General features: G+C 49.6%; 1 protein-coding gene across 4 annotated transcripts in view; it reads right to left on the bottom strand.

Annotated features, from left to right (window-relative positions):
• adamtsl7 (ADAMTS-like 7) overlaps window positions 1-26941 on the bottom strand; it is a 621654-nt gene that overhangs the window by 30422 nt on the left and 564291 nt on the right. For all 4 annotated transcript variants that reach the window (XM_072495481.1, XM_072495482.1, XM_072495480.1 and 1 more), the window contains 3 exons: window positions 26029-26202; window positions 12617-12796; window positions 3980-4124 (listed from right to left, as the gene is read on the bottom strand). In XM_072495481.1, coding sequence (XP_072351582.1) covers window positions 3980-4124; window positions 12617-12796; window positions 26029-26202 — 499 coding nt within the window. The remainder of the gene's footprint in view (window positions 1-3979; window positions 4125-12616; window positions 12797-26028; window positions 26203-26941) is intronic.

The raw sequence follows: 26941 nt of genomic DNA, 5'->3' as shown, positions 1-26941 counted from the left end.
TGGTCAAAGTGCCTGTGACTTCGATGGACGCTGGTAAGATAAAGTCACACTTGAGTGGCACCTAAGAGATTCAACGACACTGCAGGGCACCAGAAGCAAGTGTGGCTTGTTCTGGTCATGGTGGTTTTGTGGAGACATTTCCATGCAAACTGTTAACTATTAAATGTTAACATTCATCAGGGTGATTGAAACCAGCCAGATCAGCCAGGCAGATGAAAAAAAATGCAATTATTTTCACATATTAAAGAATAAAGAACAACACAAACCAGAGGTTTGGTGTTCATTTCACTCGTGCAACTCCAGGTTCCGAAGCAAACATTAACCATGTAAAAACAGTGGTTTAAATTAAAAATAGAGAGAGGTCCGTCCTTCACGGACTAAAGGAATGTGAATTATGAAGTTGCCACTTTGTTTTTTAAAATTTTAAGAATAGTCCATTTGGAGGGGCAGACAGAATGGTCCCATTGAACTTTCAAATGCTGACAGGTATTAAAGTGTGTCAGCTGTCACAATTATGGGGTGGGAGGGGTGGGGTGGGGGGGGGGGGAGGTGTCACACAGATGGTGAGATAATGGAGCTTGCCAGATGAAAATGTGAGATTATCCATTTTGGTACGAATAATAGCAAAACGGATTATTATTTAAATGATAAAATATTAAAACATGCCGCTGTGCAGAGAGACCTGGGTGTGCTAGTGCATGAGTCGCAAAAAGTTGGTTTACAGGTGCAACAGGTGATTAAGAAGGCAAATGGAGTTTTGTCCTTCATTGCTAGAGGGATGGAGTTTAAGACTAGGGAGGTTATGCTGCAATTGTGTAAGGTGTTAGTGAGGCCACATCTGGAGTATTGTGATCAGTTCTGGTCTCCTTACCTGAGAAAGGACATACTGGCGCTGGAGGGTGTGCAGAGGAGATTCACTCGGTTAATCCCAGAGCTGAAGGGGTTGGATTACGAGGATAGGTTGAGTAGACTGGGACTGTACTCGTTGGAATTTAGAAGAATGCGGGGTGGATCTTATAGAAACATATAACATTATGAAGGAAATGGATAGGATAGATGCGGGCAGGTTGTTTCCACTGGCGGGTGAAAGCAGAACTAGGGGGCATAGCCTCAAAATAAGGGGAAGTAGATTTAGGGCTGAGTTTAGGAGGAACGTCTTCACCCAAAGGGTTGCGAATCTATGGAATTCCTTGCCCAGTGAAGCAGTTGAGGCTCCTTCATTAAATGTTTTAAAGAAAAAGATAGATAGTTTTTTGAAGAATAAAGGGATTAAGGGTTATGGTGTTCGGGCCGGAAAGTGGAGCTGGTAAGTGCTGGTAAGGACCTGGCAACATCAGAGTCTGTAGCAGAGTCTGACTTGGTAGCACAGCGGTTGGCACTGCTTCCTCACAGTGCCAGGGACCCGGGTTTAATTACAGCCTTGGCTGACTGTGTGGAGTTTGCACATTCTCCCCATGTCTGCATGGATTTTCCCCGGGTGCTCCGGTTTCCTCCCACAGTCCAAAGATGTGCAGGTCAGGTGGCGTTACGGGTTAGGGGGATAGGGCGGGGGAGTGGGTCTAGGTAGGGTGCTATTTCAGAGACTTGATGGGCCAAATAGCCTTCTTCTACACTGTAGGGAGTCTATGATTCTATACCTGTCGGTGCTTCTACACACCCACTGTATTCTAAGTCAAATCTTGACTGCAACCACCTCTCTCCTGAATCATCCTAAATATTTGGAAGTCAGCCCTTTTCATATGTTCGTTGTTAACCTCAATGCCTTGATATTTTTAATGGCAGTGTTTCTCAGAGACCTTGCCAACTGCATGCCTGAGATCTCTCCTGCAGAGACTATTGATGCAGCATGATGCACCGTGGAAATCTGCAGACAAGTTAGCTGCCCAACTTGGTGGAAGAAACTACAAGTCAAGTGATACGATTTAGGTAAACAGGTCAAACTCCATCAATAGGCATTTGTACCCATATAGGCGGTGGCATAGTGGTATCATCACTAGACTAGCATTCCAGAGACACAGGGTAATGATCCGGGGATCCGGGTTCAAATCCGGATGGTGGCATTTGAAATTAATAAAGATCTGGAATTTAAAGTCTAATGATACGATTGTCGTAAAAGTCCATCTGGTTCACTAATGGGTAAGGAAATCTGTCGTCCTTACCTGATCTGGTCCACACGTGACTCCAGACCCACAGCAATGTGGTTGACTCTTAAATGCCCTCAGGGATGGGTAATAAATGCTGGCCCAGCCAGCGGTGCCCACATCCCATGCAAGAATAAAAACAAAATAGCAGTGTTAAGCAATTGATGGCTGGCACAAGGTTTGGAATAACACGAACAGCACAGTTTCAATTTCCGTGCTGGCTGAGGTAGTTTTCGGATCTGCCTCCTTGCCCTATCCAGCACTATGGAAGAGGCTTAGCATGAAGTATCAGCAGACAAAGCCAAGGGGGGAGAGCACACATGAACATTACTGCCCACCCGAGGACTTTTTTTTTCAAATTTCACAATTTCCAAGTGTGTTGGGCAATACATAGCATGTATAGAAGATCGTTATTCCAAATTTGCAGGGCTACATGGAAAGGATGGGGTACTGGGACTAAACTAAGTTGCTCTTGCAAGACACAGACACAACAGGTTGAATAGCCATTTCTCTGTTCACTCACATTGTTCACACTGATCTGCGGGTACGTCACGCCCTCTCTGAGAAACTGCATGTGTCACTCCACAGCTAAGGGAGACTCAAAATGGTGAGCTGATTTTTCAAGTGTGTTTGGTGATTCACCCACATTATCACAGGTTCATTTGTGTTGGCTCCCCAATTTTCCCTAACATGTTCTCGACCAAGCAACAAGGGCGTTGAACACGATCGTGGTGGTCAAGCTGCCAAGACCCTCGGGCCTAACATGTACTCGACCACCAAGAAGGATGCAGAAAACGTCATGAATTCCTGAAGTATGGTTAAAAAAAAGACAGGGAGCAAAGATGAACCCATGCAATGCAGGATGAGTGCTTAAACGAGTAGGTTTCATCTTTAGAACATCGGATAGCACTGTTGGCACTGATGATTCTGTTAGAATCTTCAAAATGTTTAACTTTCCTGTACTGGCACCACCATTTCACAGAATAATTACATAAATATGTACCACTCCTCAAACTGTTTGGTACAAGATCTTTGGTTGTTTTAAGCTGTTTCGTCACAGAATGATTGATTATTGGGAGTGTAAAATATCACATTGGGGGAATAGATTGGCTCTTCTGAGACAGGAGCTGAGCTATGTTGTTGAAGCATAGGACAGGGAGTTTTTCCATCTGTGTCTTATTGCTATACCTGATCTAGGCGTGCCAGCACAGAGATAACAACTATTCTAGATTCCATGCGAACATTTCTTACCTTGAAGAAGACAAAACTCATGAAGATAAATTAGAAAAGGAACGCGAGAGAAACTAAGCGCGATTACCCCGTGTCAGCGGTGGTTCGGGTGATAACACTTTAGCCCGCAAGTCCCGAGGTTGTGCATTGAAGCTCCACTCCAAAGAAAAACTAGGCTAACACTCCAGAGTACTACCAGGGAACACGGCATTGTCAAAGATTCTGGCTTTTTCAGAGGTTAAATTGAGGTCCTGTTTGTACTCTTGTGTGGACAAAAAAGATCCCATATGTCTCTATGGGGGAGAAAGGTCGAGCAGCTATCCAGAAAGGTCGAGCAGTTGAGTTATCCTCAGTGGTCTGGGAGATATTTATCCATGAATCACAGTAACAAAGAAGTTAATGATCTGAACATTATCACATCGCTGTTTGTGGGAGTTTACTGTGTAACCAATTGGCTGCCATGCTTCCCGCATTACAACAGTGCCTCGAGTTAAGAAGTACATCATTGGCTGTAAAGTGCTTTGGGAGGTCATGAAAGACACCGCATTACTGCAAGTCTAACCGCCTTGCTTTCCAACATACATGTAGTCAGTGCATTCATACTGTACCTATTTCTGGTATGCATGGGTCAGTGTTGCAGATTTCTTTATCAGCTGGCCTTAGGAAGGAATCGCAACTGTCGTTTTGCATCATGTCATCTGCAAGGCACCTGACCTCACGAACTCGGTAACCACCTTCACAGGATTTCGAACACTGTAAGAGAAAGCCTGGCTGGAGTAAGATGGAAATGTGGGATGGGCAAATTACAATTAATAATATCATTCAACATTTGATAAGGATACTTAGGGAGCTGGCGTCATCACAGCGCATGCGCAGGGAGGGGGTCCATCTCCGTGCCGGCCGGCGCGGAGCAATAGAGTGCCCCCGCGGCATAGGCCCGCCCGCGGATCGGTGGGCTCCCATCGTGGGCCAGGCCACCATGGGGGCACCCCCCGCGCCCTCCCGAGGACGCCAGAGGCTGTCCGCGGAACCAGGTCCCGCCAGTAAGTACCTGTCGTAACATACACCAGCGGGAGCCGCCGAAAACGGGCGGCCACTCGGCCCTTCGCGGGCCGGAGAATCGCTGGGGGGGCCGCTGCTAGCGGTCGATGACCGCCGCGATTCCCGCCCCCGCCAAAACCCCGGCATCGGAGAATTCGGCAGCCGGCAGGGGCAGGATTCACGCCGCACCCCGCCGATTCTCCGACCTGGCGGGGGGTCGGAGAATGCCGCCCGAGATTTTTTAACAATTTATATTTTGAAGGTATAGGATTCAAGCAGGATACTCCCTGCTCATACAATGTTTTTGCAGGGAAGCATCATTATATTTTGACCTGAGTTACTCGCATTGGTTTGAAGTAACATGAATTTGAAAACCATCTGCATCACTAGCTCGCCCTGACCATAAAAAGGCTTAAAGAAGTTGCCATTCGACAGAAGCGTTACTGTAATGATGCACTTTCAGAGACTTCATTCGTGAACAACAAAGGTTTTATTTACACGGATCTACAAGAGCAGCAACATGCCTGCAGCTAGTTCTGGAATTCCTCTGCTAAGAGAACTCCTCCCTCTGGAGTGATCCCCACTCTGCATCCTGATTGGTCACCTAGGCCAGGTGACCCTTCCTCTGCTGTGTTGCCCATAAAGGGACAACCACCTCAATTTTTTTTGCTGTAAATTTTTTAAATTGATTTTCAAAAAGAGGAAAGGAGTTAGTAAACAAAGTACAATACAGTACTATAATGCAACTCCCCCCCCCCAATAAACAAACAAAAAAACCCAGTAAAATTAACATTCAATAGTAATTAACTCTTTAAAGAAAGAGTAAAATGGCTGACATCCCCCAAGAAACTCTCAGTGGATCCTCTTATGGCATAATTAATCTTCCCGCAATATAGAAAAGACATTGGGCGGGATTCTCCGTCCCCAGGACACACAGAATGTGTTCTCTGATGGGACGGACAATCGGGAGTTCCACGCTGCATGCCAGTGGGAGCATGGAAATAAACGCGAGCAGGTCGTAATGACTCATTTGCATCTATTTAGCGGGCCAGGCGCCCTGTGATCCGCCATTCCGTGATTCTCCAGTCCCCGCAGCCGGAATTCACCTGGGTGAGGTTCACTTGTGGTCTCAACAATTGTGAACCTGATGTGGTGGACCTCGCAGTGGGCCGAGAGGGAAACCGTTGCCCCCTTGGCCTACCATGCCAGTTTCACGATGGTAGAGACCATGCACACCCGTTTCTCTCCATCCCCGCATTGCATATCAGCCCCAAACCACCCCCCACCCTGTGCTGCACAGCAGCCACCAACCCCAAGTACGGGGGTGACCCGACCCCCCCCCCCCCCCGGGACCGCTGTAATAGGGGGACCCCCCCACCGGATCCCCTGCCTCAAGGAACCCCCTCCACAGATTCCCTCCGCACACACAGCCAGAAAAGGGAATCCTGTCTGGTACCTTGAGAGCAGTCCAGACAGGGGCAGTGGGAAGCATTATAGCTGTAATACCTACCTTGCAGCTCCAAGCCCCCATTCCTCTAAGGAGAATAGCTGTGCCTGCATCTGATCCACTGTCTGCAATCCATTCATGACTTTCCAGTAGTGGTTTGTGATTGACAGCTGTTAAAAACTATCTGCAGCTTTGATCCATTAATATCCCCTGCTTCAGTGGCCTAAGTGGTGAAACCCCAATGTTTGTAAACATTGCCCACATCAATGAGATGAAAGTGCACTAAGTGCATTCTAATCAATCAAGCGTGGTCAATTTCTACACACATTGGGGTTTCACCACTTAGGCCACTGACAAGTGAAGGGATATGAATGGATCAAAGCTGCAGATAGTTTTTGCCAGCTGTCAATCAGAAACTACTACTGGAAAGCCATGAATGGATAGGACTTCCGGCGGAGTAGGAGAGTGGTCGCGGGCAATGGAGCTCCGTCAGTCGCATCCCGTTCCCGGGGGAGAGACAAAAAAACAAAAGGCGCAAACTGGCCGGACTGCCCCCCCCCCCCCCCACCGCACGGTAGGTGAAAACGTGGGGACCGAGCAAGGGCCGAGCCAGCGACGGGGATCGAGCCAGCGGCAGGGATCGACCCCTCTCCCGCACTGCAGGAGTGGCAGGAGAAAATGCAGGGACCGAGCGAGGACCGACCACGAGGCAGGCGGCGAAACAAAGGAGGACACCTGGACCAGCCAGAAGCCTCTCTCTCGACCCTCCTGACCCGGCATGTGGGTGAGTGAGAGAAAAAAAAGAACTTTCCCAATAACTTTTTGAAGAAGAAACTTGGAAAGAGAATGAAAATTTTTTTCTTTCCCCTTTTTGGAAAATCTTTTGGGAACATTTTTTGAAAAGGGGGTTTAAGAGCGGGGGGGGGGGAAGTGTTAAAGGAGAGAATGGAAGGGGAAAAGAAAAGGGGGAGAAAAGAAATGGGAAAGGGGCGGGAGAAAAAATAAAGGGAAAAAATAAAATGCCAGAAGGTAGCCAAAGCAGAGGGAGAAAGGGCACCAGAAGCAGATGGGGCGAGCCCACTCAGATGAGCTAACTGGCATATGAAGCGGCGGAACGGAAGGCCCGGCGCAACAAAAAGAACTGGGCAGACAGGAGCTTTTTACCCTTAGGCCAGGGGAGAACTGGAACTGGAAGGCAGCCTTTGCCGAGGCGCTGAGGGAACATCAGCAGGAAAACAAGGCAGAGGCTAGGGCAGACATAGAGGCCGCAGTTCAGGCAGCAATGGCCAAGGACCTGGCGCAGGTGCAGCTCGCCCTGGGCAAACAGAGGAGAGACTGGAAGCCCAAGAGGAGAAACTGGAAGCCCAAGAGGTGACCATTAAAGAGCTGGAAAAAGCCGCGACTGACGAGAGCGACCGGATCACGGCCCTGGAGAAGGAGGTGGCGAGACCTGTCACATCGCAGGGGGATGTGACGAGTTAGACATCAGGAAAACCGCTCAAGAAGGCAAAATGTAAGGATAGTAGGCCTACCAGAGGGGATCGAGGGTGGAATCCCCACGGCATACGTGGCTGAGATGCTGGGTAACTTAGTGGGGAGGAAAACTTTCTCCAACCCACCAGAAATGGACAGAGCACACCGGTCGCTGCGCCCAAGCCCAAGACTACCCGAGAGCAGTTATAGCTAAACTGTACCGGTACCAAGATAGGGAAACAATCCTGCGCTGGGTCAGGCAAAACAGAACCTGCAAATGGGAAGCACACTTCATTAGAGTTTACGAGGACATTGGGGCAGATCTAGCCAGGAGACGGGCCAAATTCAATAGAACGAAAGCAGCTCTTCACAACAACGAAGTGCGTTTTGGTATGCTGTACCCAGCGAAGCTCTGGGTCACATAACAAGAAAGAGAATACTTCTTCACAGCCCCCGCCGAAGCAAACAAGTTTGTCGAGGAACACGGGCTGGAAAGCCAACAGCAAGGTAGAAATAATGGGCCAATGGGCAAGGGGCAACAGCATGCCAAAGGGGGGGGGTGAGGTAATGCCAGGCCCCCCTCACTGCAAGCGCACCCTGAACAAAAAGCAAACCACTACCCGAGGGATCGCTTCAGGTGGGAGACCAGGCCTCAGCATGAGGGAACGAGAGTAGCGGAGAAGGGAGAGCAGGCGAGAGGAGTGCAGGGTAGGAGGAATGAAGAGCGAGTAGAAAACCGTAGAGGTCGGGCGAGGGAGAAGCGAGACAGTAACCTCCGAGAGGGGGGCCACCGTATGAGCAGGAAAGCGCGCGCCGGAGGCATGCAACAAAGCAGGGCCGCAGCACACCCCCAACAGAGGGGACAGCACCAATGAGGGGGGGGCACTCAACAGAGACGGGAGAGAAAACGGGGATGGGAGCAGGGGAAAGAGGGACAAAATAGAGATTTACGGGAGAGGGGAGAAAAGGGGGGGGGGAAAGGGAGGGACTGGGGGGGGGGTGCGACATGGGAAGGAGGGACAGACAAGGCTAGAAAGAGAATAACAATAGAGTTACAAAGTGCCATAATCAAGGGCTCGGAACAAGGAATCGCTGCAAGCATCCTCCCAGTACGGTCTCTGGGTGAAGGGAGACTCCAGAGTGCAGGGGACTACCTGCGTGGCACAGTGGGCGGCCATGTCAGGTGCCCCCTGGACAAAGGGAAGCCCCGGAGCGCAGGGACCCGACCGCATGGAGAGAGCAGTGACAGCGGCCATCCTGGACGCTCCCCTCACAAAGGGGAACCCCGGAGGGCAAGGGGACGTCCACCAGGTAAGTATGATTAATCCCACAGGAGCGAGGGGACAGAAGCCCCCCCCACCAGGATAGTCACCTGGAATGTAAGGGGACTCAACGGCCCAGTGAAGAGATCCAGAGTCCTCACTCACCTAAGAAATATGAGGGCCGACAAAGTCTTCCTCCAAGAGACACACCTGAGAGAGCAGGACCGACTGTGGATAAGAAAGGGATGGGTGAGGCAGACCCACCATTCCAGCTATGGGACGAGGGCCAGGGGGGTGGCAGTATTGATCAGCAAGAAGATGATGTTTAGGGTGGTTACGGACCCAGGGGGATGGTACGTCATGGTCAGTGGGGCCCTGGATGGGGCACTGATAGTACTAGTTAATGTGTACGCACAGGGGAGAAGGAGTTCTCCTTCTTCTCCCCAGTGCACCACGTATACACCAGAATTGACTTCTTTGTGGTGGGGAAAACGGTGCTTCCGGGGATAGACAAAGTGGAATACTCCGCAATTGTGATATCCGACTACGCTCCACACTACATGGACATGAGGCTGGAGACGGGCAGGGCCCAACGCCCCACATGGAGGTTGGACATTGCCCTACTAGTAGACAAGACCTTCAACGAAAAGATATCACAGGCCTTAGCACAGTACACGGAGAACAACCAAAACGGGGAGGTCTCACCCTCCACGTTCTGGGAAGCGCTAAAGGCCTTAGTAAGAGGGGAAATTATCGCTTTCAAAGCTCGAAGAGATAGGGAGGCTGGGCATCAGCTGGTCGACGCCATACTGGAGGTAGACCGTAAATACTCCAAGACCCCGACCATAGAGATCCTGGCGGAGAGGAAAGAGCTACAAAGGAACTTTGACCTGCTCTCCACCAGGAAAGAAGTGCACCAACTCCGCCAGGCACGTGGGACCCTATACGAACATGGAGACAAAGCCAGCCGCCTGTTGGCACACCAGCTGAGAAAGCAGGCAGCCACCAGAGAAATTGCACAAATCAGGGATACCAGAGGCACATTAGAAACAGAACCAGAAAAGATCAACAAAACCTTTAAGACCTTCTACCAAGGGCTGTACACCTCAGAACCCCCAATGGGGGAGTCTGGGATGAAACGGTTCCTTGATGGACTGGACATACCAGTCATGGGGGAGGGCAGAAAACGAGGCCTGGAAGCACCACTAGCACTGGGAGAGATCATGGACAGCATAAGCTCCATGCAGGTGGGGAAGGCGCCGGGACCACTTGGGTTCCCGGCAGACTCTACAAAAAATTTGCGACAGCACTGGCCCCGCACCTGCAGGCGATGTTCACAGACTCGCTAGCGAGGGGCACAGCCGAGCGAATATGGGGATGGGATCAAGGAGCCAGAAGCCGAGTGGGTGCGCGCGGAAGAGGCCTCCTGCAAGGGGACCTCCCTCTGGGCCCTCACCACGGCGGCACTCCCATCCCCACCCAAAAAACACTCCAGCAGCCCGGTGGTGATAGCCACCCTCCAGTCCTGGAACCAGCTACGGCAGCAATTTGGCCTGACAAAAATGTCAGAAATGCTCACATCTTCAACGACCATAGGTTCACACCAGCGCTGACTGACGCCACCTTTAAAAGGTGGGGGCAGGACGGAGGGACACTGACAGTCAGGGACCTATACGCGGACGGCAGGATCGCAACACTGGCCAAACTGACAGAGAAATTCCAGCTAGCCTAGGCGAACGAGCTAAGGTACCTGCAACTCAAAAACTTCCTACAAAAGGAGACAAGGACGTACCCACAACCGCCACGACAGACATTACTGGAAGAGCTACTGGACGCAAGCATCCGAGATAAAGGGAACTGTAGCGACATGTATGACCGACTGGTAGAAAGGGCCGACACCATACTGGTCGCAACAAGAAAGAAATGGGAGGAAGACCTGGGGATTGAAATAGGGAGGGGACTCTGGAGCGAAGCATTGCATAGGGTCAACTCCACCTCCATGTGCGCAAGGCTCAGCCTGACGCAACTAAAAGTAGTACATAGAGCCCACTTAACAAGAACTCGTATGAGTAGGTTCTTCCCTGAGGTGGAGGATAGATATGAACGGTGCCAAGGAGGCCCGGCCAACCATGCCCACTTGTTCTGGTCTTGCCCCAGACTTGCGGGGTACTGGACTGCCTTCTTCAAGGCAATGTCCAAAGTGTTGGGGGTGAGGGTGGAGCCATGCCCGAAAGTGTCTTCAGGGTTTCAGACCAGCCAGATCTATTCCTGGGGAGGAGGGCGGACGCCCTTGTCTTTGCCTCCCTGATCGCCCGCCGGAGAATCCTGTTCGGCTGGCGGTCAGCAGCACCACCCAAAGCTGCAGACTGGCTGTCCCACCTCTCAGAATCTCTCCAAATGGAGAAAATCAAATTTGCCATCAGAGGGTCAGACGACGGCTTCCACAGAACGTGGGAGCCATTTACCCAATTGTTCTGTTTGTGGCCAACGACCAAGCAGAAGAATAGCCAGGTAGCCAAGAATCAGGGGGAAGTAGCCGAGGCATGAGAGGGAGAGATAGACCGGGAGAGGGGAGGCGACAGCTAAACCTAAGAGGAAAGAAAGGCGAACCACAGGAGGGGGGGGAGGGGCCAGAAGTGGGGGAGGGGTGGAAGAGGGAGGAGACAGGGAACAATAGAGGGGAACCAGAGAGGTGGGGGTGAGGCAAGGGAATGACAGCCGGAAGGAGGGCACGGGATACAATAACAAACTTGGCATCTCCAGGAGCAGAGAACAAGGAAAATCCGGGCGAAAGACGGGACGAACGGCTGAAGCCGAGGTGATCGCGAGACGACAACGGCAGCGAAAACCGTCCAGGAGGAACAAGCGACAACTCCAACACCAGACCCATTCATGTATTGCCCTCTGTAATTGTTCTGTAATTGTTCCCCCGGCGCCCAAATGTGTATGTACCCCACCAGTTTCCCCCCCCTCCACAAACAGATGCCTAGTTATGTGCTAAAAACAATATTGCCAATTGTACAGAGCTGCTGTTGTTGAGCTAGCACATAATACCCTACCAGTTATTTTATTCTAACTTTTTTTCTTTGTTGTTGTTTGTTTTGTTTTTTGTGCATGTTCCCTTCCCTTCTATGTATCTGTATATATATGTATTCTATTTTGTGTACATAACGGTAAATATACTTTGTTCAAAAACCCAATAAAAAACAATTATTTTAAAAAAGCCATGAATGGATTGCAGACAGTGGATCTGTGGGAAACAGAGGCAGGCACAGCTGTTCCCCTGGCAGGAATGGGCGCTTGGAGTTGCAAGGTAGGTATTCCAGCTATAATGCTTCTCACTGCCCCTGTCTGGACAGGTCTCTAGGTCAATATCGAGAACTTTGGAAAGTGTGTCAAAGAAGGATGTCCAAAACCCTTCCAGCTTCGGACACGACCGGAACATGTCGGTGTGGTCTGCAGAGGGGAGTGAGCACCTGTCACATTTGTTGCTTGTGTTGGAGAAAAACTTTTTTTTTTCTTTTGTTTTAAATTTTAGAATACCCAATTAATTTTTTCCAATTAAGAGGCAATTTAGCATGGCCAATCCACCTAGCCTGCACATCTTTGGGTTGTGGGGGCGAAGCCCACGCAAACACGGGGAGAATGTGCAAGTGTTGGAGAAAAACTTACTAATACCCCTAGCGGCACACCAATACCTCAGCTAACAGCTTTACATCTGCGTTTAAAAGAGAGATATGCCGATATGAGTCACAGTCTTCGGGCTCCCTGTCTTTTTTGAGCATAAGCGAAATACGATTACACACTTTCTAGCACTTTGCTCTGGTACATGTTTTAACTGTGGATTGCTGTATTTCTCACTGACAGAATTCTTTACCTTTGGTACTTACTGGTACTGCTGATACTGTGATAATTATTGCAAACCGCTCTGGTACACGGCTGATAATTTCCATGCTCCCCACTGATAATTCTCTGTGGAGTTACTGCACTCCCATTGATAGTTCTTGCACTGTAATACTTACTGCACTCCACTCTGTTGTGTACCATTTGACATCACATTTCCTCAGGTGACAGCTCTGTTCTGATGCGGGTCTCTCCAGGTGGGAGCATTCATGTGCTTCTGTCACTGTAAGTTTGTCATCTGTTTTCTTCAGGCAGACCACACTGCGGAGTTGGGTTCCGTTACTACACTCTACTGAGCACTGTGAAAGAAACGGGAACAAATTATTTTTATTGAGGCCTGCAGAGCCAAGGCGGATATAAGGAGTTAGGTACAGGGTCAGCCATGATGAAATTGACAAGTGCCAGAATAGGCTCAAGGGGCTGAATGGCCTACTCCTGTGATCACAATCAAATAGATTCAGGGGATATATTTTAGCCAGAGCTCACCAAACCCTTTGGAAGAGTCATGAAACCCCTGTGATAAATGCACAAATGGCACTGACTTGAGTTTCCAGCGCTCATTCCGCTGAAGTTACAATGGATTATCGGGAAAATCCACATGAAAATGACTTCCTTGGGCTTCAGAAAAATGAATGAAATGCAACTTAATGGGGTCAAGGCAAGCAAAAGTGGGCAGATGGAATTCCTCCCCTTTCCTCCACCTTTGAGAAGATTTTGAGCCAATTCTTGGCCCTTGATATGTGCTGACATAAAGGGCTAAATTCTCCGCCTTGTGCTACCGGTAGCGGAGTTACTGATGAGGCGGAGAGTCCAGCAGTAGTGAAGAAAATGGGATCGGCGCTGACCTGTTTACGATGCTCCTGCCCCCCACTGCCGTCAGGATTGAGGTTCGCCCTGTGCGCCAGGCACCATATTCTTTGGGCCCGCATGATTTCCCGGTCCTCTGGGCTGGGAATCACGTGGGTAAGAATGACTAGTGGTCCTGACAGACGTTAACCTGGCGCGGTGGGCCTCGCGGTGGACCGAGAGGGTAACTTTTTAAGGGAGTTGCCCTTAAAGTCCATCCGAGTTCCATCCTACCCCAGCAATGCAACATCTGCCCACCTCATCCCCACCAGAGACCCCTCTGTCAATTTCTAGCTGACCACTTCAAAATCACTCAACCGCAAAGGGAGGTGATTGGAAATTCTGTTTGAAGTGGTCCAGGAGCTGTCAACCAAAGCTTGATGTTTATGAACATTGCGGTGAGAGCACTTTAGATTTACTCAACCATGAAGTAAGATGAATGGAAAAATGCTGTCAGCTGTGGTGTATGGAAGCTGTCAATCTAAGCCTAGTAAAATTAATATCAAAGAGAAATTAATGAATACCTTGCAGATCAGAGATCTGAGGGGATTTAAATACAGCTGACTGGTTTTCTCACTCCAGTTGTTTTTGCTCAGGTGAGTGGAGTGTCACAGTAGCACAGCGGTAAGCACTGCTGCCTCACGGCGCCAGGGACCTATTTTCAATTCCACCTTTGAGTGACTGTGTGGAGTTTGCACTTTCTCCCCGTGTCTACGTGGATTTCCTCTTGTGTTCCAGTTTTCACTCACAGTCCTAAGGTATGCATGTTAGGTGGATTGGCCATGAACAATTGCCTCTTAGAGTCCAAAAGGTTAGGTTCGGTGGTGTTACTGCATTAAGGGATAGGGTTGGGGCCTGAACCTAGGTAGGATATCCTTTCAGACGGTCGGTGCAGACTCGATGGGCTGAATGGCCTCCTTCTGTACTGAAGTGAATCTATGGTTAAAGCAGTGATTTGTTTTGCTGCCTCTGCCAGGACTGCTCTCTTGCTTCCACACAGGGGTTTCATTTCTGTGGGACCGCCTGACAGGGGTCTCTTCTGGGAGGTCTGTGGGGTTGGGGTGCCAATATTCTGGGGATTCTGTAGGGGTCTCCCTATTCTGGGGGTCTTCGTATTTAGGGGGTCTGTGTCTGTGCATGTGGGGGGGGGGGGCAGGCGGCTCATCCCCATACAGTGGGGTGGGGACTGAATTACGATGTTGGGACTGGGCAGTCGTGGGACTTGCTTTTGGGACACCCGCTCAAAATGGCAGCCCAATATTGGGATTTCGTTGGGTCTTCCTCGCAATCTGGGATCATTGCCTGGGAGCGCAAATCAAGTGCTCTGGTGGGAGACTTCTCCGACCCCCCGCTGGGTCGGAGAACCCCAGGGGGGCGGCGCAAATCCCGCCCTGCCGCCCCCGACGCCGGCTGCCGTATTGTCCGGCACTGTTTTTCGGGCGTGGGCGGGATTCCCGCCACGCCGGTCGAGGGCCATTGGCAGTGGCCCACCGGTGATTCTCCGGGCCCAATGGGCCGAGTGGCAATCCATTTTTGGCCAGTCCCACTGGCATGAATCACTCAACTCACGTACCGGCGGGGCCTGGCAGGTAAGTCGGCAGGGCCGGTCCTCGGGGGGGGGGGGGGGGGCGCGGGGAGATCCGACCCCGGGGAGGGCACCACGGGATGCTGTGGCAGGGATTTTAATAATGGCAGGGGTTAGGGCTGAGCTTCAAAGTTGGGAAAATGTAGAAGAAGCTTCACGGTGCTTTGCCTAACCTGGAAATGCTCAATGGGATGGTAATTTCGCTTTGTAGAGAAGGAATGGAAGTGGGTGCCTCAAGTGTCAATGCTGGCTATGCTTTCCTGAACATTCGATAACGACATTAAATATAAGATACGCGAACTGCAAAAGAGCACTGTGTAAACGATATCAGGATGGGCAGACAGGTGGCAGATACAATTTAATGTGGCAAATACATTTTGGAAGAAGAAATGGTCGTTTAACTTAATAGATAGACTGAAGGATGTTGGTGAACAGAGAAATCAAGGGCTCAAACATACAAGGTGGGATTCTCTGACCCTGAGGCTAAGTGTTGACGCCGTCTCCAGGATCAGCAATTCTGACCCCTACAGGGGGCCAGCAGGGCGCTGGAGCAGTTCACGCCGCTCCAGCTGCTGATCCGGCAGTGGAATGAGCGCTGGGGGATGTGCACATGCGCAGTGGGTCTAGCGCGAACCCGCACATGCGCAGTCCCACCGGTGCGATTTCCGCGCATGCGCGGTGTCTCCCTTGTCCGCGCCGGCCCTGACCCAACATAGAACATGGAAAATACAGCACAGAACAGGCCCTTCGGCCCATGATGTTGTGCCGAACCTTTGTCCTAGATTAATCATAGATTATCATTGAATTTACAGTGCAGAAGGAGGCCATTCGGCCCCTTGAGTCTGCACCGGCTCTTGGAAAGGCGCAGGAGTACAGGCGCCGGCGCGGAAGAAAGGAGGCCGGGAGACAGAGAGGCCGGCCCGCCGATCGGTGGGTCCCGATCGTGGGCCAGGCCACATCGGAGGCCCCCCACCCCCTCGCCCAGGGTCGGACTCCCCCTACCCCCACAGGCCGCCACACGACCCTTCAACGCTGAGTTCTCACCGGCTGAGAGCAGGTGTGGACGGCGGCAGCGGGACTCAGCATTTCCGCGACGGCTGCTCGGCCCACCCCGGCCCGAGAATCGGCGGGCCGGCCGCGTAGAGCGGCCCGCGACCGGCGGCGCTCTGCGGAGAATCGAGTGCCGGCGTCGGGGCGGTGTGGCGCGATTTGCGCCGGTCACGGGGTTTCTCTGGCCCGGCCTCGGGCTGAGGGAATCCCGCCCATAATTCTCTGAGAGTGCAAGGGTGGGAACGTTTGGGCACCACCCCAATGGCGTGTTTTCTGGAGGTGGACGCGAGTCTTCTGATGCCTACGGGTAACCGCCATAGGGAGTCACCTTTGGTGGGACTGGAACATCCCACCAGTGGGAAGGGCTGGAATATCCCACCCCAGGTTTAGATGTGTAAATCCATTAAAAAAAGTCTAGTGCAATCTAGGGTTTTATAAATAGCTGCTTACCCAATTCTATAATTAAGCAGTGGTTAGATTACAGTTTCAAACTGTGTACTGTTTCAGGTGCCACAATATCAATAAGACATTAATACTGAAGAAACCTCCCACATAGATTCACCACGATGCCAGGGTTGAGAAATTATGGCCGGAATCTCCCACCCGAGATCAATGCACCCGGGAGTGCATCCCGCCTGCGACGATTATCATGGTGGGTGGGGTTGCAAATATTACCCCAATAGTTATGAGAGAATTGAGATGTTGGCTCGATTGCATTGGAGTGGAAAATGCTCGGAGGATTTTTAAATTTCATAGATTTCGTAGAATTTACAGTGCAGAAGGAGGCCATTCGGTCCATTGAGACTGCACAGGCCCATGGAAGGATCACCGTATCTAAGTCCACACCTCCATCCCGTACTCCAGTAACCCCATCTAACCTTTTTGGACAGTAATGGCAATTTAGCATGGCCAGTCCACCTAAGCTGCACATCTTTGGACTGTGGGAGGAAACCGGAGCACCCGGAGGAAACCCACGCATACACGGGGATAACATGCGGACTCTGCACAGACAGTGACCCAAGCCGGGAATCGAACCTGGGACCCTGGAGCTGTGCTACCGTGCCGCCCAGTAAGGGTTTTTTAGGTTATGGAGAATTTTGAGAGAATGGGCTTTTAATGTTGTCTTGTTGGTGTCACTCACATATCTCCAAGAATATTTTTAAATGATAATGATTGTGAAGGATATTGTGTCTGGGTGGCATGGGGGTGCAGTGGTTAGCACTGCTGTCTCACAGCCCCAGGAGCCCAGGTTCAATTCTTGCCTTGGGTGACTGTCAGTATGGAGTTTGCTCGTTCTCCCTGTGTCTGCGTCGGTTTCCTCTGCAAGCTCCAGTTTCCTCCCAGTCCAAAGATGTGCAGGTTAGATGGATTAGCCATGCTAAATTGCCCCTTAGTGTCCAGGGATGTGCAGGTTAGGTGCGGTTGTGCAGTCATGGGGTTAGGGTGGGACTGTGGGCCTCATTAGGGTGCTCTTTCAGAGGGTAGGTGCAGACTTGATGGGCTGAATGGCTTTGTTCCGCACTGCAGGTATTCTGTGGTTCTGACAAATGCCTGAGCTGCTGGAGCAATGTGATGGTTGCTTTGATTTCAGACTCTGGATATAATATTCAGTATTGGCTATGTCTGCAAAAGCTGAAGATAATATCCAATGATGTGATACTTATTGCTGTTTGGAGTAGGCTGTGGTTAGCATCCAGTTGTTCCTCGGTGTGTAACATATGATGGCAGGCGAGGGTGGCAGCAGAGGAGTGACTTTTCAGAGGACAGGATCAGCCAAGGTGAGATTTGGCAGTAGCTCTGGTGGTGGTGAGAATCCCGTTGGAAGGAGTGAGATGACAATAGAGAATACCAGCAAAGATGAGAACAGGTAAAAGAGGGCCTGCGAGAGGACAGAGTTACCAGGAGAGGGCCGGCAGTTGAACGCGGCAGAGGGGCTAGACACACACACACCATATTCAAGGCTAAGTTAACCATTCTTACTGACGTCGGTCACACTGCAGTCTATGACCTACGCCCAAAAAAGGGAAATACGCTCATTGATAGTCCCAGGATTCCAGGTCATAGACTTATCATAGAATTATAAAGCCATTACAGCACAGAAGAAAGCCCTTCAGCCCATCGAGTCTACGTCAGCCCTCCGTAAAGTAATCCAATCAGTTCCATTCCTCCATTTTATCCCCGTATTTCTGCAATTTATTTTCCCTCACCTATCTCGCCCAAAGATTAAATTTGTGTTCCCTAGCCCATGTACCATCAGCCAATTCTTTTTTAAAAAAATATTTATATTCAGAACATTTTCCATTTTATAAACAAAACACAACACTCATTAAACATTATGCAGTTCTCATTATAAACAACCGACCCACCATGCTGCCCTATATATGCCCCGTTGTATATTTACAATACATCCACACCAATCTCTATGCCCCCTCCCGCTGATGATTACCAACTCTTAAAGCCTTCACCTTGTGTAGAACTCCTCCTCCGACCACATAATGGCAAACGTAATCTTCTCCGAATTCTGGCAGGCCACCCACCCACACCGTTGCCCCTGGCGGCTCCAGGTCCTGTCAACCTAACAAAATCTCACTTGGGGCTATCAGGGAGGCAAAGGCTAACACATCAGCCTCTCTCCCCTCCTGCACTCCCGGGTCATCCGATACCCCAAATATCGCCACAAACAGGCTCGGGGCCACCTTTATCCCTAAAATCTCTGACATTGTCCCCGAAAAGGACTCTCAAAATCCACCCAATTATGGACAAGATCAGAACATGTGTGCGTGGTTCGCCGCCCCCTCAAACGGCGCCTGCATCTGTCCTCCACCTCCGGTAAGAAACCACTCATGCGTGTTTTTGTCCTCTGTGCACTACTTAAATTGAATTAAGCTCAATCTTGCAAATGAGGAGGTCGTGTTTATGCTACATAAGGCCTCCTTCAAATGCACCACCCAGCTCCTCCTTCCTCTTTCTCTTTATCTCCTCCAACGAGGCCTTCTCCCTCTCCATCAACATCGGAGATCTCACCCTCTCCTATCTCATCCTCAGAAACGATCATTAACAGCAACAAAGGGGGTGGTAACCACGGAAACGTGGCCAGCTCCTTCCTCACAAAGTTCCTAACCTGTAAGTATCGGAACCAGTTCCTCCTCGGAAGTTGAAACCTTTCTACCAGTTCCTCTAGCTCTACAAATCTACCCTCCACAGCCAAATCTCGAAACCTTTCTAACCCCTCTCATTCCCAAACCCTGTATGTCAAATCCAATCCTGCTGGAATAAACCTATCATTTCCACAAATCCGTGCCCACAGCGACGATTCCTCTGGCTTAAAATGTTGCCTAAAACAGTGTTCTTCAAACTCGGGGGCGCGACCCGCGGGTGGGTCGTGGGCGGGTGTCGGGAGGGTCGCGGAGCCGTCCTTCGCAGCGCTCCTGATTGCGCAAATCCCCACGCAGCAGCCGGATTTTAATAACGCCGGCTGCAAGTGGCCTTTAAAATGGCCGCGAACATGTAAAAAAATTTGGCCGCATTGCGCATGCGTGCCGATGATTGGGCGCGCATTTGCAGTGCAGCCGCTATTTTTTTAAACAGTCGCAGCTTTTTGTTTTACTTTATTCATTTCATTTTATTCATTTAATTAAAAAAAAAATTATTTTATTCATTTTATTTTTTTTACAAGTTCGGTGGGGGGGGGGGGTTTATTCATTTTTGAAATTTATTTTACTCATTAAAAAATTTTTTTTTTTTTTACAAGTTCGGGGGTTTTTATTTGATAAAGTTTTACAGGAAAAAAATGCAGAACTTTGGACAGATGGAGACACCAGACTTTCCGATACCGGAAGGCTTCACCTTCATCCAACAGGTTCCATTGGAGGAGCGTGTACGAGGGCCAAAGGGACCCAAAGCCATTTCCTCCATTTTTATCAGCAGCAAACAAGGTAAGAGAAAATGGTGGTTCGTTCAGATCGGCCGGCGAGGGTCGCGAAGGTCAGCCGGTGTGGGTCGCAAAGGCCGGGCGGGTTGGGTCCCGAAAGTCGGCCGGGTTGGGTCCCGAAGGTTGGCCGGTTGGTAAAAATGGGACCCTGGACAAAACGTTTGAAGAACACTGGCCTAAACCGATTCCAAACTCTTAATGAGGCGACAACTACCGGATCCGTAAAGTACTTGGCCGGTGAGAGCGGAAGCGTAGCCATCACCAGTGCCCTCAGACTTGACCCAATGCACAAAGCTTCCTCCATCCGCCCCCAAATTGACCCATCCTCCACGACCCATTTCCGACCCTTCTTGACATTTCTGCCCAATAATAGTTCATCATATTCAGCAACACCAACCCCCCGAGCACCTGCCCCTATGTAAAAAGGCCCTCTGGATCCGAGGTACCTTGATTGCCCACACAAAGACCGAAATCATTCTGTTAACCCTCCCAAAAAATGATTTAGGTAGGAAAATCAGTAGATTCTGGGAAAGAAAATCAAAACTTCAGAAAGATGGACATTTCATGGTTTGAACCCGCCCTGCCAGTGGTAATGGGAGATAATCTCACCTCTTCAAATCCTCCTTCACTCCATCTACCAGGTTGGCCACATTTAACTTGGGCAGCAGAGCCCAGCTATGGGCCACCTGTATTCCCAGATACCGAAACCTGACCTGACCAGCCAAAACAGCAACTTTTCCATGACCCTTCCTTGGCCTTGGGAGCTCACTGGGAACACCTCATGCTTCCCCACGTTTAGTCTGTACCCCGGAAAAGAGCCAAACTTACTCAACATCTGCACAATCCTACTCATACTGGAGATTGGGTCCATCCCATATAACAAGTCATCCGCCTATAGGGACACTTGGTGCTCCACACCTGCCCCGCTCTATACTCCTCCACTCTGTTGATGACCTTAGCGCGATCACCAGCGGCTCAATTGCCAACTCAAATAGTAACAGGGAGAGTGGACATCTCTGCCTTGTACCCCTGACAAACAAAGATACCCCAAACTTATTGCGTTAATGCGAACACGAGCCGTGGGGGCCCTATGCAACAGGTTATTCATGAAGCCCCTTCCTTATCAACCTTGCCCCTCACCTGAGGTGTGGTGGTTCTCAGGTTAAATCACCACCAGTCAGCTCTCCCCCTCAAAGGGGAAAGCAGCCTATAGTCATCTGGGACAATGGCGACTTTACCTTTTTTGTACAACAGCCTAATCCAGGCAATGAACCCAGGTCCAAACCCAAACTGCCCCAATACCTCAAAAAGATACACCCATTCACAACCCGGTCAAACGTTTTATAGAGTTCATAGAATTTACAGTGCAGAAGGAGGCCATTAGACCCATTGAGTCTGCACCGGCTCTTGGAAAGAGCACCCCACCCAAGGTCCACACCTCCACCTTATCCTCATAACCCAGTAACCCCACGCAACACTAAAGGTAATTTTGGACACTAAGGGCAATTTATCATGGCCAATCCACCTAACCTGTACAACTTTGGACTGTGGGAGGAAACCGGAGCACCCGGAGGAAACCCACGCACACATGGGGAGAATGTGCAGACTTCCGCACAGACAGTGACCCAAGCCGGGAATCGAACCTGGGACCGTGGAGCTGTGAAGCAATTGTGCTATCCACAATGCTACCGTGCTGCCCGGGGGCAGCTCCTGTTAGACCGCATGATGGCTCTGGAGCTGCAGATGGACTTTCTCCACGTCCATGGAAATTATTACCTTTGGTTCCGGACCAGTAGGGGGCGCTTCACTACATTCAATCACCTCATTTTTTGGTTGACAATTGTCAACCCTTCACAAACTTCATATGTTCCTAAGCTATCACTTAGCGTGAGGAGAGCGGCGGGGACACAGAATAAAAGAGCGCGAGGACAGCGGCGGGGACATAGTGAAAGAGCGTGAGGAGAACGGCGGAGACACAGAATAAAAGAGCGCGAGGAGAGGGGCGGGGACACAGGATAAAAGAGCGCGTGGCGGGGACACAGCTGCCGGAGAAGCGGCCTTCAGGTTTTCGACGGGAGCAGCGGCCAGGGGACTGTCGGGAAGGTAAGTTTTCCTCTTTAAAAGCTTTAAAAACTTACCTTGAAGAGTGACATCACAGCAAAGCAGTGACCTGATTGGCTGGTAAGGAAAGTGCTCCAATTAGCACGAGCTGGGAGAAATTTAACTCTTCGTGTGTTGGTAAGTATTGTGATTGGCAAGTAAAATCTTTATTCCTTTCACTTCTTCATTAGTTGATATTATATTTGTGATCAGTTAAGGTAAAGTGTATAAATGGCAGGAGATCCCAGACCCGTGTTATGCTCCTCGTGCTCAATGTGGGAGTTCAGGGACGCGGCCGATGCCCCTGACTCCTTAATATGCGGGAAGTGTGTCCAGCTGCAGCTCCTGTTAGATCGCATGACGGCTCTGGAGCTGCAGATGGACTCACTTTGGAGCATCCGCCATGCTGAGGAGGTCGTGGATAGCATGTTCAGTGAGTTGGTCACACCGCAGATCAGGATTGGTGAGGGAGACAGGGAATGGGTGACCAAAAGGCAGAGAAAGAGCAGGAAGGCAGTGCAAGTGTCCCCTGCGGTCATCTCCCTCCAAAACAGGTATACCGTTTTGGATACTGTTGGGGGAGATGACTCACCAGGAGAAGGCAGTAGTAGCCAGGCTCATGGCACCGTGGCTGGCTCTGCTGCACAGAAGGGTGGGAAAACGACTGGCAGGGCTATAGTCATGGGGGATTCAATTGTAAGGGAGTAGACCAGGCGTTTCTGTGTTCGAAAACGAGACTCCCGAATGGTATGTTGCCTCCTGGGTGCACGGGTCAGGGATGTCTCAGATTGGCTGCAGGACATACTGAAGGGGGAGGGTGAACAGCCAGTTGTCGTGGTGCACATAGGCACCAACGATATAGGTAAAAAACGGGATGAGGTCCTACAATCAGAATTTAGGGAGTTAGGAGATAAGTTAAAAAGTAGGACTTCAAAGGTAGTAATCTCAGGATTGCTACCAGTTCCATGAGACAGTCAGAGTAGAAATTCAAGAATAGTCAGAATGAATATGTGGCTTGAGAGATGGTGCAGGAGGGAGGGGTTCAGATTTTTGGTACATTGGAACCATGTCTGGGGGCAAAATCGGATGGTCTGCACCTGGGCAGGACTGGAACAAATGTCCTAGGGGGTGCTTTTGCTAACACTGTTGGGGAGGTTTTAACTAATGTGGCAGGGGGATGGGAACCAGATTAGGAAGTTAGAGGTCAGTAAAGAGGCAGCAACTAAAGCCAGTAAGGTACTAGATAATAAGCTCAATGTGACTAAGGGGAAGAGTAGACAGGGAAGAGATGATGAACACAAAGGGACAGGTGGTCTGAGGTGCATTTGTTTCAATGCGAGAAGTGTAGCAGGTAAGGTAGATGAACTTAGGGCTTGGATTAGTACGTGGGAATATGATGTTATTGGTATTACTGAGACTTGGTTGAGGGAAGGGCAAGACTGGCAACTAAATATCCCAGGGTATAGATGCTTCAGGAGGGATAGAGAGGGAGGTAAAAGGGGTGGAGGAGTTGCATTACTGGTCAGAGATGATATCACAGCTGTGATTAAGGAGGGCACGATGGAGGATTCGAGCACTGAGGCAATATGGGTAGAGCTAAGAAATAGGAAGGGTGCAGTAACATTGTTGGGACTTTACTACAGGCCTCCCAAAAGCGAGCGTGAAGTAGAGGTACAAATATGTAGGCAGATTATAGAAAAATGTAGGAGCATTAGGGTGGTCGTGATGGGAAATTTTAACTTCCCCAACATTGAATGGGACTCATGTAGTGTTGGAGGTGTAGATGGAGCAGAATTTGTAAGGAGCATCCAGGACAAATCTCAAACTCGCAATAAAGAGGGCTAACAGGGGTCACAAAATATCTTTGGCTGACAGGGTTAAGGAAAATCACAAAGCCTTTTATTCATATATAAGGAGCAAGAGGGTAACTAGAGAAATGATTGGCCCACTCAAAGACAAAAGAGGGAATTTATGCGTGGAGTCAGAGGAAATGGGTGAGATTCTTAATGTGTACTTTGCATCGGTATTCACCAAAGAGAGGGACATGATGGATGTTGAGGCTAGGGATGGATGTTTAAATACTCTAGGTCAAGTCAGCATAAGGAAGGGGAAGTTTTGGGTATTCTAAAAGGCATTAAGGTGGACAAGTCCCCAGGTCCGGATGGGATCTATCCCAGGTTACTGAGGGAAGTGAGGGACGAAATAGCAGGGGCCTTAACTGATATCTTTGCAGCAGCCTTGAGCACGGGTGAGGTCCCGGAGGATTGGAGAATTGCTAATGTTGTCCCATTGTTTAAGAAGGGTAGCAGGGATAATCCAGGGAATTATAGACCTGTGAGCTTGACGTCAGTGGTAGGCAAACTATTGGAGAAGATACTGAGGGATAGGATCTTTTCACATTTGGAAGAAAATAGACTTATCAGTGATAGGCAGCATGGTTTTGTGCAGGGAAGGTCATGTCTTACAAACCTAATAGAATTCTTTGAGGAAGTGACAAAGTTAATTGATGAGGGAAGGGCTGTGGATGTCATATACATGGACTTCAGTAAGGCGTTTGATAAAGTTTCCCATGGCAGGTTGATGGAAAAAGTGAAGTCGTATGGGGTTCAGTGTGTAGTAGCTAGATGGATAAAGAACTGGCTGGGCAATAGGAGACAGAGAGTAGTGGTGGAAGGGAGTGTCTCAAAATGGAGAAAGGTGACTAGTGGTGTTCCACAGGGATCCGTGCTCGGACCACTGTTGTTTGTGATGTACATAAATGATCTGGACGAAGGTATAGGTGGTCTGATTAGCAAGTTTGCAGATGATATAAAGATTGGTGGAGTTGCAGATAGCGAGGAGGACTGTCAGAGAATACAGCAAAATATAGATAGATTGGAGAGTTGGGCAGAGAAATGGCAGATGGAGTTCAATCCAGGCAAATGCGAGGTGATGCATTTTGGAAGACCTAATTCAAGAGCGGACCATATGGTCAATGGAAGAGTCCTGGGGAAAATTGATGTACAGAGAGATCTGGGAGTTCAGGTCCATTGTACCCTGAAGGTGGCAACGCAGGTCGATAGAGTGGTCAAGAAGGCATACAGCGTGCTTGCCTTCATCGGACGGGGTATTGAGTACAAGAGTCGGCAGGTCATGTTACAGTTGTATAGGACTTTGGTTAGGCCACATTTGGAATACTGCATGCAGTTCTGGTCGCCACATTGCCAGAAGGATGTGGATGCTTTAGAGAGGGTGCAGAGGAGGTTCACCAGGATATTGCCTGGTATGGAGGGTGCTAGCTATGAAGAAAGGTTGAGTAGATTAGGATTGTTTTCGTTGGAAAGACGGAGGTTGAGGGGGGACCTGATTGAGGTCTACAAAATTATGAGAGGTATGGACAGGGTGGATAGCAACAAGCTTTTTCCAAGATTGGGGGTGTCAAATACAAGTGGTCACGATTTCAATGTGAGAGGGGGAAAGTTTAAGGGAGATGTGCGTGGAAAGTTTTTTACGTAGAGGGTGGTGGGTGCCTGGAACGCTTTGCCAGCGGAGGTGGTAGAGGCGGGCACGATAGCATCATTTAAGATGCATCTAGACAGATATATGAACGGGCGGGGAACAGAGGGAAGTAGATCCTTGGAAAATAGAAGACAGGTTTAGATAAAGGATCTGGATTGGCGCAGGCTGGGAGGGCCGAAGGGCCTGTTCCTGTGCTGTAATTTTCTTTGTTCTTTGTTCTTTGTTTATCACCTCCCGGCAAACAATCCTCCAAGTGTGTTAGCCAGCATTGACATTTAGCAATGATATAGGCCGCTAAGACCCACACTCTTCTGGACCCTTGTCCTTTTTCAAAATTGGCAAAATTAAATCTTGTTCCAATGTGGTCAGAAGCTCCCCTCAGGCTACCGAGTCATTGAACATTTGCATTCGATGAGGCCGCAGCTCCACCACAAACTTTTTATAAAATTCCGCTGGGAATCCGTCGGGGCCCAGAGCCTTCAGCTGCTGTACTGTGCAAATTAAAGTGATTACCAACGTACCTGGCTCCATGGTCCAGTGAACCACCTGACATCCTCATTGCAAGGACCAAAGTTGCAAGGCCTGACATCCTCAGGCTTCTCAACTCCACAGCCTTCCAAAGGTAAGCTGCTGATGTGATTCATCAAACACACAACTGATCTCGTCTGGATGCCGGGTCCACACTCTGCAGAACACTGCAGTAAGACACAAACCAAACGCTGGGTAACTAAACAATTAAAACAAACTGCACCACAGAAAACAACATAGGAAGAGCTCTGTTATATACTGGTCACCCTTGGATGTAAAACCTCCCAGATACAAACCCACCTCCCAGAGTTCACATCAACCCCCCTCGCCCCCAGAGATTAACCCCTTCCCAAACTCAAGTTCTGTCAGATGGAAAACTTCCCAGAACTAAAACCTCCCAGTGATTAATCCTTTCTGAAATAAAACCTCTGAGAGATAAAGAAGGACAAATTTTCATTGAACTGCTGTCGTTCCTCATCTGACTCTAATGGAAGATGTTGATTGCTTCAATTCCCCCCTTTGCTTTTGCTAGGTGCTGCAAAACAACATATGTTAGTAAAACATGGATAAATTCAGCTCCTGAGAAAGTGGGTGAGGATTCTGGCTTGGGGTTAGCTCAAAATTGAGCCTCAAACCTCAACTTCATAATACCGGTGGGTGAAGTGTTGATGACAATTGGGAGTCTAGAGGTGGCCTGACTCTTTCAAATACTGACTCTGGATGCCCATTTGGCCTGAGGTACATCTCAGTGGCTAGTGGTGGGGCAGGAGGCAGGGGATATTGAATGGGAGGGTGTGAACACCACTCATAAATAGCCCCCAGTATTGGTATAGAATGATGAGAAGTACCTCTGTTCTTCTTGGTCCCAAATCAGAGTAAGTAAAAGTCTGAAAAATTACTTCTTCG

Source organism: Scyliorhinus torazame, chromosome 3 (genome assembly GCF_047496885.1).
Source record: "Scyliorhinus torazame isolate Kashiwa2021f chromosome 3, sScyTor2.1, whole genome shotgun sequence".
In the NCBI taxonomy this organism is placed as follows: Eukaryota; Metazoa; Chordata; class Chondrichthyes; order Carcharhiniformes; family Scyliorhinidae; genus Scyliorhinus; species Scyliorhinus torazame.
Note: the sequence above shows the minus strand (reverse complement) of the source record. Positions and strands in the feature narration are given on the sequence as shown.